This window comes from Populus euphratica, unplaced genomic scaffold (genome assembly GCF_000495115.2).
Source record: "Populus euphratica unplaced genomic scaffold, PopEup_1.0 scaffold172.1, whole genome shotgun sequence".
Lineage (NCBI taxonomy): Eukaryota > Viridiplantae > Streptophyta > Magnoliopsida > Malpighiales > Salicaceae > Populus > Populus euphratica.
Genome location: NW_011499920.1, coordinates 624,039 through 635,754, shown reverse-complemented (window position 1 = coordinate 635,754; position 11,716 = coordinate 624,039). Strand labels below are relative to the sequence as shown.

Sequence of the window (11,716 nt, the reverse complement as noted above, 5' to 3'; positions counted from 1 at the left end):
TAGTAATCTTAGGGTTTAGGGCATTGCAATATATCTTCAGGGTTTTGGGGTTTCATGTTTGAACATCAATAATCTTAGGGTTTAGGGCATTGCAATATAAACAAAAAATCTTCAGGGTTTATGTTTGAACATCAACATGTTTGAACATCAACAATGAAAGCCAGTGAATGTGGGGCGGTCTTGGATGGGCTTGGGTTGTATCTAAACCATCACCAAACAGGTCCTGGTTATCTCCACTCAGCCTTAATAATTCTAGGGTTTATAAACAAAATATGTCTTAGGGTTTTGGGGCGGCTTTGAAACAGAGAGAATTCTGTCACAAACCAGGGAGACGGCTGCCACAAACCATGAAGACAATTCTGTCGTCTGAGACCATGGACATCCCCGATGGGGTGAAAATCAAGATCAGTGCTAGAATCATAGAAGTGGAAGGCCCAAGAGGCAAGCTGAGCAGGAATTTCAAGCATCTGAATCTTGATTTCCAGCTGATCAAAGACGAGGAAGGGAAGAGAAAGCTGAAGATCGATGCGTGGTTTGGAACAAGAAAGACCAGTGCTGCTATCAGGACTGCCCTGAGCCACGTGGAGAACTTGATTACTGGGGTTACCAGGGGGTACAGATACAAGATGAGGTTTGTGTACGCTCACTTTCCCATCAACGCTTCCATCACTAACAGCAACACTGCTATCGAGATCCGGAACTTCCTTGGAGAGAAGAAGGTAATAATTTATTCCCAAGTTTTGTTTTTTCTGTCTCGCCTGGTATTCCCGGTGTGATGCTATAAGAAATCAGGTCACGGGTTTTTCATTTTTTTTGTTAGACTTTGTTGCTAGAAATGTTAGAGCTGCGAGAAAGTTAAAATGTGAATAATGGTGGTGAAAGTTTTAGTTTTGGGTTCCGGCACCATGAAATAAATATCTGTAATGGGTGAATTAGTAGATTAGTAATGGAAATACAGCGAGGGTTAGTAAAACCCTGCTAATGTTAATAACCCAGACGCTGTGATTAGTGGAAATGAAACTTAGTTTTAGGGTCTTTTTATACGAGAGAATTGAAGTGAGTTTTTAGAATTGATAATGAAGGATGCCAGTTTTCACCTGTGGTTCTTGCTAGCTAAGTGTTTGGAATTAAATGTGGTGATTATCTGATGATTTCATTTTACAAAGGGGAATTAAATGTGCTATTTCAAATCTCATTTCAGTCTTATAATATCGTCAGCTCGGATTCCAGGGCCCAAAGTATTGGGTTGAAATGAAGATTGTTTTGATTATGGAATCCGGGATGAAGTTTCTGTTTCATGGATAAGAGTTATTGTAGATTGGCAGTATGGAATAATTGGCTGTTACTGATAGCTGTATTTTAATAATTTTAAATGAAGATTGTTTTGATTATGGCTTCTGGGATTTTCTGTTTCATGGATAGGAGTTATTGTAGAATTGCAGTGCTTGCAATACTGTGACAAAATGCAGACTTTGTGGTGTAGATTGGCGTGTAACTGGCTTCGGACATGTTCTGATGCTGTTGTAGTTGTTTTCTACAGGTTAGGAAGGTTGATATGCTTGAGGGGGTTAGCATTGTCCGATCTGAAAAGGTGAAGGATGAGCTGGTCCTTGATGGCAATGATATTGAGCTTGTTTCACGGTCAGCAGCTTTGATCAACCAGGTCGGTTTTTCTCTCTTTTCATTTGCGAGTGTGTGCTAGCATTTCTGTACATGCTAGAATATGTACTCATGAGCATTAAGCACATTGTAGTATTCTTTCTTGCGCAATATAGAGTTGTTGTTCCTGTGGATGAGGAAGATGCATCCTAACTCACTGGAATTGCCTTCATGCTCTTACGTGTTCTCTTTTGTACAGAAATGTCATGTCAAGAACAAGGATATCCGAAAATTTCTTGATGGTATCTACGTGAGTGAGAAGGGCACTGTGGTTGAGGAAGAATGAGGGGAGCGATTCCATTTGCATCAACATGGTGGGATTTCCTTTCAGGCTTCTTTTTAAATCTTTTGGGTTTTCGAAAAATTTTCATGTATAACATCTGGTGGATACTTGCTAGAGTTTCTGTTTTTAGAAGTTTTGTTAAGTTATGGGATTGCTCTTGTATTTTCGTGCTATGCCCTTGGAGTATAAATATGTCTTGCAGTCTCAAGACATTCGACAGCAAGACTAACATTAGCACTACCAGCTTTTCCGAAAAAGAATTGCAGCATTTTCGCATACGAATCAAGTGACTCCAAGAATTAGAGTGTGTTTGTTACTGCGGCGATCGTTTAAAAAAATTATTTTATAAAAAAGTATTTGTAGTTGAAATTGATTTAAAAAAATAGATGTTTAGTTAAAATTATGGTTGAAATTGAAATTAAAAAAAATAGTTTAATGTGGATGGTTAAAAATATTTTTGAAATTAAGGTTATAAAATAATTTTAAAAAATATATATTAATATTAATGGTTTTAAATTTAAATATTTTAAAATTAATTATTTCTATTATATTATAAAATAAATAATATTTTATATAAAATATTTTTTATTATTTTATTAAATTATTTATAATTCCATTATGTATAAAATTTATTTGATAAAAACTATAATTTTTATAATATTTTAAGCCTGTAATAAAATTAGATAAAATATTATTATGTATAGAATTGATATTATAGTACAATTCAATGTATACTAATTTTTTAGAAAAAAATATTATCCATATTACAGTATAAATTAATTTAATTTACTTTAAATTAGTTTTTTATAAAAAAATATTAATAAAATTAATACTGTTTAAAAAAAATATGTGAACAATGCAAAAGATATTCACATACACTGTTTATAATAATTAAAATTAGCATGAACAGTGTGCACAAAGCAGTAAAATGTTGCCTTTTCTTTTCCTGTGTTTCAGACGTGAAAAGACATAGGATTCATATATAATAAAATATGTTTTGTTTTTACGTTATATCCGTGTTTTATTTAAAATACAGATGTAACCTCGTTGCCAAACAAGTTCTTAGAATTTAATTGCAGTAAAAATGTTGTTTCTTCTTTTTCTGTGTTTCAGACGCGAAAAGACATGGAATCCATATATAATAAAATATGTTTTGTTTTTATGTTATATCCGTATTTTATTTAAAACACAGACATAATCTCGTTGCCAAACAAATTCTTAAAATATAATTGCAGCAAAAGGTGTTGCTTTTGGCGCGCATCATATACCTAATTTAAAAATTTTAAATTCAGTTAAAAAAACTTAAAAAATAAAAAATTTAATTATTTTTATCAAATGTGAAATGTAAGAGTTCACTCAAGTGAAATCTTGTCGCAAGTGAGGATTGAGATGTGACAGTTGCTTTGTTGGATTGTTTATAGCATTTCAAGTAATATTTAATTTAAATATGTGTTAGTGTTTTAAAACTTTTAAAATGAAGGGGTACTCGTAGTACAAATATGATTATGAATTTTAAAAAATAATTAGAGATTATATTTAAAATGAAAAATAAAATATAAAAAAATATTGATTTTAAGATTAAAAGATAACCTCAATTTAGCCACCAATCCATTATTCAATTATCAATTGAATATTAAAACTTGTGATTTATTAATTTGGCTAAAATAATAAGAGATATACCGTTTTTTTTATATATAATATGATAAAGTGATCATTACTTCAAATGCACATGAATTTTGACGGCTATTCTTAGACTTAGTGTCTGTGTAAGAGAAGTGATTGATTTTTAAAATATGTATATATATTTTATAAATAAATCAAAATAATATTTTATTTTTATTTTTTTAAAATCATCTTTTTACATCATTACATTAAAACAATTTAGAAAAAAATATTTTTTACAAAAATAATTTCCAAACACAAAAACAAACAAACAGGTTTTAAATATTAAGTTTAATATTTTCTATAAAAACAACTCTCATATCCAATTAAAAGTTTTCCATTGATTAAGTTAATATACATGAAAATTAAATGAAAAAAGTAGAAAAGGCCCAACAAGAAGCATGAAGCAGTAGCATCAGCTCCCTCCCTTACACGGGGAAGGGGAAGCTAGGGCGGGAGGTTATATTCATGTATTGGTAATCGTGGATGTTAGGGTTAAATTATATATATTTGATTAATTTTATAAAATTTTAAAATTAATAATTGAATAAATTTGTAGTGGCTTGATGGAATTCAAATTAATAATCATTGAAAAGTAATTTCAAAACCTAATTAACTAAGGCATCTCTCAAGGTTAGCGAGAGGTTATATTATTGTTATTTTACTTATTTTTCTAGGTAAAAAAATAACAAGGAATTTGCATGCAACCAAAAAATACGATTGTTGATAGTAGAGAGAATATTTATAAATTTTGATTATTTAAAATTTTGGTAATGTTTATGATTATAGTGATAATTATTTTAAAATTTTATTTTATTTAAAAATACATTAACACAGTATTTTTTAAAAGTTATTTTTAAATCAAAACAATTTAAAATTATGTATAAAAATTATTTTTTAAAAAAATAAAATCAAATGATAGGTTAGCCTGCTGAGATGCCTAAATGAGCCGGTGAATCTCACTCTCTCCATCTCTTTTTTCTCCTCACCGTCCACGCATGACAAGGCAGATAAAACATTGTATTTACTTTGTTTGTGATTTATGCATAAATCCAAGACAGTAAAATAAACTTTAATCTACATAAAAGACAATTTTGACAATTCTTTTCATTGAAAATAAACTGATTTAATTTTGATAATTCTTTTCATTGAAAATAAACTGATTTATGCATATAGATCTAAAATGCATAGTTCTTTTCATTGAAATTATTTTTTTTTTTGCTTTTTATATAAAATTTTGAAATTGATCATTGTTTGATTTTTTATATGTTTTAGTCAAAATTAATATGAAATGATTTTTTTTTTTTTGTGATTTACCTTTCATATAACGCTAAGTTTTTATATAGTAAATTACTGTTTTAGTAAACCTAACATTTTTTTAACAGTAAAAAAATAATTGATCAAGGATTTATACTTTTGGCTATTTTTTATTTTATTTTTTAACCATTTGAATTCCTACAAATGCTTATCATAATCGTGTTGGATTTTTCAAAAACAAAAACCATTCTTTTTATAAAAAAAATACTTGCTTTTATCAAAACAAGAAAATAAATAATTTGACAATAAAATGAAATTCTGACTATGAAATATATTTTAGATCATTTTAATTATTGAAATTATTTTCTTTGATTTCAGTATAGTTAAATAAAAATAGGTTTTGATAGCAGTGCACGAGTTTATCTTATAATAATTTTTTTTTATGTAAAACATAATTTAAATAATTTCACGTGTCCGATTTGTTACAATTTATGCACTTTATGCAGGATTGATAATTTGTTACGGTTTGTTATAATTTCATAATTTAAAACATAATTAGGAAATATAATCTAATATTAATTACAATTTATGCAGAATTGATGAACTACAACATGATAATGAGTTAATATGTTTGGGCAAGATGGAGGTTTCCTTGAATTAAAAATCAATGAATAAAACAAATATTAAACAACATTTTAAATCCATACATGTCAAAACTAAACTCAAATTTCAATATCAAAATTGATAAGCTAAAATTTAATAACGAGATAGGCTTGAATGGACTCTAACAATAATATATTTTTAACGCTTTGAATATTACTCTATAAAAATTGTTTTTCTTTTAAGAAAGAGAAATAAACTTGACAAAATCAATATGTTTTCATCTATAATTGTAGGTTATAAAAAGTGGAAGATCAAAATAAATAATAAAATGATTGGGTTATAATGTTTGGTTCACCTATTTATTTTGGATTTACTTTCTCAAATTCCTCGTAATTAAGAGTCTATTTAAAATTACAATAATATTTTTTTTTTCAAACAATACTGTCATTGTTGGTAATTATATCAACGAAACTTGATTTTTTTTTACCTTTTTATTTTTCTTAAATAAATATAAATATTCTCATAATTTCCCCATAGTATTCTAAAACATTTATTATGCACTAACATGATAACTTATTCAAAACCTTTGTAGCTGAGACATTTATTTCACAGATATTGTCATTAATTCTTAATAATATTTCAGGTTTCATCTATTTAATCTTCATCAACATCTTGAAAGGATAATAAAATCAAATTAGGGTAAACGTTTTATGAATGAGTTGTGATTAATGTGTTTGCTTTTAGAAATGTTTAAAAATCTAATTGTAGTTGCCTTTTAGAATGTTTTTTTATTTATAAAATATTAAAATAACATGTTTTATTTTTTAAAAAATTATTTTTGACATTAACATATTAAAATAATCTTAAAATAGAAATTTAAAGTAAAATAAATTTAAAATTTTTAAAAACTCTTTTAAAACACAAAAAATAAACTGGCCACGTGTTTTACCATCATCACATGAGCATGAAAAAAAAAAAACAATCGATGTGTTAAAATTATAAATAGAAAACACAGATAACATGATTAAAAAACATTAAACTACAAAAAAAATGAATACAAACAAAGAAATTCCATAAATATGGGCCGGTCTTGTATGGGCTTGGGTTGGATCTAAACCATCACTAAACAGGTCCTGGTTATCTCCACTCAGCCTTAATAAATTCTAGGGTTTATAAAGAAAACATGTCTCAGGCTCTTGGGAACAAAATATGTCTTAGGGTTTTGGGGCGGCTTTGAAACAGAGAGAATTCTGTCACAAACCAGGGAGACGGCTGCCACAAACCATGAAGACAATTCTGTCGTCTGAGACCATGGACATCCCCGATGGGGTGAAAATCAAGATCAGTGCTAGGATCATAGAAGTGGAAGGCCCAAGAGGCAAGCTGAGCAGGAATTTCAAGCATCTGAATCTTGATTTCCAGCTGATCAAAGACGAGGAAGGGAAGAGAAAGCTGAAGATCGATGCGTGGTTTGGAACAAGAAAGACCAGTGCTGCTATCAGGACTGCCCTGAGCCACGTGGAGAACTTGATTACTGGGGTTACCAGGGGGTACAGATACAAGATGAGGTTTGTGTACGCTCACTTTCCCATCAACGCTTCCATCACTAACAGCAACACTGCTATCGAGATCCGGAACTTCCTCGGCGAGAAGAAGGTAAGAATTTATTCCCAAGTTTTGTTTTTTCTGTCTCGTCTGGTATTCCCGGTGTGCTAGTATAAGAGCTCTGGTCAAGGGTTTTTCATTTTTTATGGTTGACTTTGTGGCTAGAAATTTTTGCGAGAAAGTTAAAATGTGAATAATGGTGGTGAAAGTTTTAGTTTTGGGTTCCGGCAGCATGAAATAAAATTTGCAATTGGTGAATTGGTAGAATATTAATGGAAATACAGTGAGGCTAAGTGAAACCCTGGTCATGTTAATAATCTAGATGCTGTGATTAGTGGAAAATGAAACTTAGTTTTAGGATTCTTTTATATGAGAGAATTGACGTAAGTTTTTAGAATTGATAGTGCAGGATGCCAGTTTTCACCTGTGGTTCGTACTAGCCAAGTGTTCGGAATTAAATGTTGTGATTTGCTGATGATTTCATTTTACACGGTCTGTTGTGCTAAGTGTATGGAATCTAGTGTGCTATTTCAAATCTCATTTGAGTCTTATAATACAGCAAGCTCGGTTTCTAGGGCCCGAAGGATTGGGTTTTTTATATTTTTCTTTGGATGCTCCAACATGCAAGTATGGAATAATTGGTTTGTTACTGATAGCTGTATTCTATTTAATTGAAATGAAGATTGTTTTGATTATGGGATCTGGGATTAAGTTTCTGTTTCATGGATACGAGTCATTGTAGACTGGCAGTATGGAATAATTGGCTGTTACTGATAGCTGTATTCTAAGTATTTGAAATGAAGATTGTTTTTATTATGGCTTCTGGGATTAAGTTCTTGTTTCATGGATATGTGTTATTGTTGAATTGCAGTCTTTGAAATACCACTACAAAATGCAGACTTTGTGGTGTAGATTGGCGTGTAACTGGCTTCGGACATGTTCTGATGCTGTTGTAGTTGTTTTCTACAGGTTAGGAAGGTTGATATGCTTGAAGGGGTTAGCATTCTCCGATCTGAAAAGGTGAAGGATGAGCTCATCCTAGATGGCAATGATATTGAGCTTGTTTCACGGTCAGCAGCTTTGATCAACCAGGTCTCTTTCTCTCTCTCTCTTCGTGTGCGAGTGTGTGCTAGCATTTCTGTACATGTTAGAATATGTAATCATGAGCATTAAGCACATTTTAGTATTCTGTCTTGCGCAATATAGAGTTGTTGTTCCTGTGCATCCTAAGTCACTGAAATCGCTTTCATGCTCTTACCTCCTCTCTTTTGTACAGAAATGTCATGTCAAGAACAAGGATATCCGAAAATTTCTTGATGGTATCTACGTGAGTGAGAAGGGCACTGTGGTTGAGGAAGAATGAGGGGGGCCATTCCAGTTGCATCAACATGGTGGGATTTCCGTTCAAGCTTCTTTTTAAATCTTTTGGGTTTTCAAAAATTTTTCAAGTATAACATATGTTGGATACTTGCTAGAGTTTCTGTTTTTAGATGTTTTGTTATGTTATGGGATTGCTTTTGTATTTTCTTGCTATGCCCTTGTAGTACAAATATGTCTTGCAGTCACTATACATTCGACAGCAAGACTAGCATTAGCAAATACCGGACTTTCCGAAAAACAGTTGCAGCATTTCGCATACGAATCAAGTGCAACGCTCCTTGAATTGGAATTTAATTGCAGCGAAACTCGTTTCTTTGGCGTACATCATAAGCCGAATTCGCAAGATTCAAATTCATTAAAAAAAAAAACTCACTGACACTAAGAAAAATTAAAAATTTAAATCATTGTCACCTAATGTGAAATGCGAGGGTTCACTGAAGTGAAAAGATGTGGTGAATTTGGCGCCAATTCCAGCAAAAAATATAAAATGTGAGGTAATGCTTTGGCGTACATCATAAGCCGAATTCGCAAGATTCAAATTCATTAAAAAAAAAAACTCACTGACACTAAGAAAAATTAAAAATTTAAATCATTGTCACCTAATGTGAAATGCGAGGGTTCACTGAAGTGAAAAGATGTGGTGAATTTGGCGCCAATTCCAGCAAAAAATATAAAATGTGAGGAAATGTAATCAAACAAAATGATTGGTTAGTTAATGTGAGAGTTATTCAGGAGTAAATTAGTTGATTAGTGAGGACTGAGATTGATAAGTTCGTGAGAAGGGAGATTGGAGGCGGTGGAGAGAGGAGCGGGAGAGTTGAAGAGTGAATCGCGAAGGAGTTGTAGAAATGATTTTGATTTTGGACTTTGAGTTGTTAGTGTTGTCTCTTAGAGTGAGAAATGTTGTTTGCCAGGTTTGGATTATCGGTGGTTGCGGTTACAGTGGCGACGATGGTGTTGCTATAAAGCAGAAATGATTTAGTGAGTGGGAGGAGAGGAGGTGGGAGTGTTTACAGTTACGGCGGCAACAATGATGTCGCCATAAAGCAGAAATGATATAGAGGGCTTGGGGAAAGGAGTTGGGAATGTTTATAGCATTTCTTATGATATCTAGAGAGTGTTCTAGATTTAATATTTAAAAAAAAATTAAATTTTTTATTATTAAAATTTAATATATTTAATATATTTTGATGTATTAATATCAAAAATAATTTTTAAAAAATAAAAAAAATTATTAACACATATTTAACATAAAAAAATATTTAAAAAATAACTATAATTACACTACCAAAATAAAATTAGAGAGTAATGGATTGTGTGGTTTCTCCCAAGCTTCCTTTTATTAACGTTTGGTTAAAATCTGAACTGTGATTTTGCATGTGGATCCCATGATAAATTCAAGGTTTGACCTTAGTTAATGAGAACCACCTCAAAGATGCTTTTCACTTGAAAGAATTGGTCACGAGGTAAATCAAACAATGCAATTGTGGTTGCTTATTATCGTTGAAAATCTTGGACAAAACTGGCCTCCCTATCAAAGCACACTGGAACACCACAACCCATCTCTCTAATTTTTGTTGTTGTATCGTCTCCTCCAACCTTGCACAAGCAACCACTCTCCCTGTAGATTTGATGCAGATCTGAATTAATATTGGTTAATGAGGATGCCAACTTGCCTTTTAGTTTCCTATGCTCTCAGTAGAAAGTTGTGGCTGGTGCCATTTTTTCTGTTGTGCTTTCACTGAAGATGTGGCGGCAAGTTCTAGCTCCAACCAAGATGAATAGATAGGCGAGGGGTAAAAGTTTTGTGTCAATAAGGCCATTTAGTTTCTGTAGAAAACATGGATTTCTTGTTGTGTTGTTGGATCTTGCTTAGTCCTTAAGTATCAACTATATTTGGAAGGCTCAAAATAATTAAATCCATATTGCTTTATTCTCATATATAAAAGTTGAGAGAAATCATTTTCAAGATTTTCGGTATTGGTACAATTTAATTATGTACATTCATCATTATGCAATATGCAATGTGATTGAATATGTCGTCAGAAATTAAAAAAATAAATAAATTTTTTTATAAATTAATTGAATATATCATATGAATTTTATACATGATAAAAATATAAATAATTTAATAAAATAAAAAAAAATATTTTTTTATAAAATATTGTTTACTTCATAATAATGTAGTAGTAGTTAAATCTATAATATTTTAATTAAAAATCACATACACACATATATTTTTAGTTATTTTATTACCGACCTCAATTTGATTTATTTTTGTTTAATTTTAATTTTATCCACAGTTTTAGTTAAATATATATTTTATGAAACCAACCTTAACTAAAAATATTTTTTATAAAATATTTTTTTTCAAATCACAATCATAAAAATTATCATAATATGAAATACATTTTTAATTTAAATAAATGCTGGTGTTTTAGAACTTTTGAAATAAGATGGCACTTGTTCAATAAAATATAAAACAAATATTGATTTTGAGATTAAAAGATAACCCACTTTAGCCTCCAATCCATTATTCAATTGTCAATTGAATATCGAAAATTGTGATTTATTAGTTTTGCGAAAATAATAAGAGATATTTAGTTTTTTTTATAATATAATAAATTGGTCATTACTTCAATTGCACATGAATTTTCACAGCTAAAATAATAAGATAACCTCACTTTAGCCTCCAATCTATTATTCAATTGTCAATTGAATATCAAAACTTGTGATTTATTATTTTTTCTAAAATAATAAGAGATATTTAGTTTTTTTAATAATATGATAAATTGGTCATTACTTCAAATGCATATGAATTTTCACAGCTACTCTTATATTTAGTCTTTGTGTTTAACCACCTGTTTAATATTGTAGCAATGATTGATTTATAAAATAAAAAATATTTTTTTATTTTATTTTTTATAATTAATTTTTTATATCATTACATTAAAAAAATTTAGAAAAACAAAAAAAATTATAAAAATTACTTTTTATAAACATACTTTTCAAACACAAAAATAAAAAATAAAAAAACCCACGGGAAGCATGAAGCAGAGCATTTTATGGCTTATATACACACACATACACACACACGGTTAGATTGTGTATATTTTAAATATATATATATATATATATATATATATATGTATATATTGACTAAAATTAATAACTGAATAAATTTCTAGTAGTCTTCAAATAATTTAAATTAATAATTATTTAAAAATAAATTCAAAATTTAACCAATTAAACTATTTTTTAAGGTTA

At 29.8% G+C, this 11,716-nt stretch overlaps 2 protein-coding genes and 2 long non-coding RNA genes across 4 annotated transcripts in view; 2 read left to right on the top strand and 2 right to left on the bottom strand.

Annotated features, from left to right (window-relative positions):
* The first annotated feature begins 282 nt into the window (after window positions 1-282).
* Window positions 283-2,224, top strand: LOC105135061 (60S ribosomal protein L9-like). The gene is made up of 3 exons (XM_011039747.1): window positions 283-719; window positions 1,541-1,663; window positions 1,859-2,224. The coding sequence occupies exons 1-3, from the start codon at window positions 348-350 to the stop codon at window positions 1,943-1,945; spliced, it is 582 nt and encodes a 193-aa protein (XP_011038049.1). The 5' UTR covers window positions 283-347; the 3' UTR covers window positions 1,946-2,224.
* LOC105135062 (uncharacterized) lies at window positions 1,685-8,379 on the bottom strand. The gene is made up of 2 exons (XR_844115.1): window positions 8,314-8,379; window positions 1,685-1,826 (listed from the first exon to the last, which is right to left on the bottom strand). It is a non-coding gene; the product is annotated as an uncharacterized LOC105135062 (long non-coding RNA).
* LOC105135063 (60S ribosomal protein L9-like) lies at window positions 6,685-8,666 on the top strand. The gene is made up of 3 exons (XM_011039748.1): window positions 6,685-7,120; window positions 8,039-8,161; window positions 8,346-8,666. Exons 1-3 carry the CDS (start codon window positions 6,749-6,751, stop codon window positions 8,430-8,432), a joined length of 582 nt encoding a protein of 193 aa, XP_011038050.1. The 5' UTR covers window positions 6,685-6,748; the 3' UTR covers window positions 8,433-8,666.
* LOC105135065 (uncharacterized) overlaps window positions 8,489-11,716 on the bottom strand; it is a 7,488-nt gene continuing 4,260 nt past the window's right edge. The window contains exon 2 of the long non-coding RNA XR_844116.1: window positions 8,489-8,622. This is a non-coding gene — a long non-coding RNA (uncharacterized LOC105135065). The remainder of the gene's footprint in view (window positions 8,623-11,716) is intronic.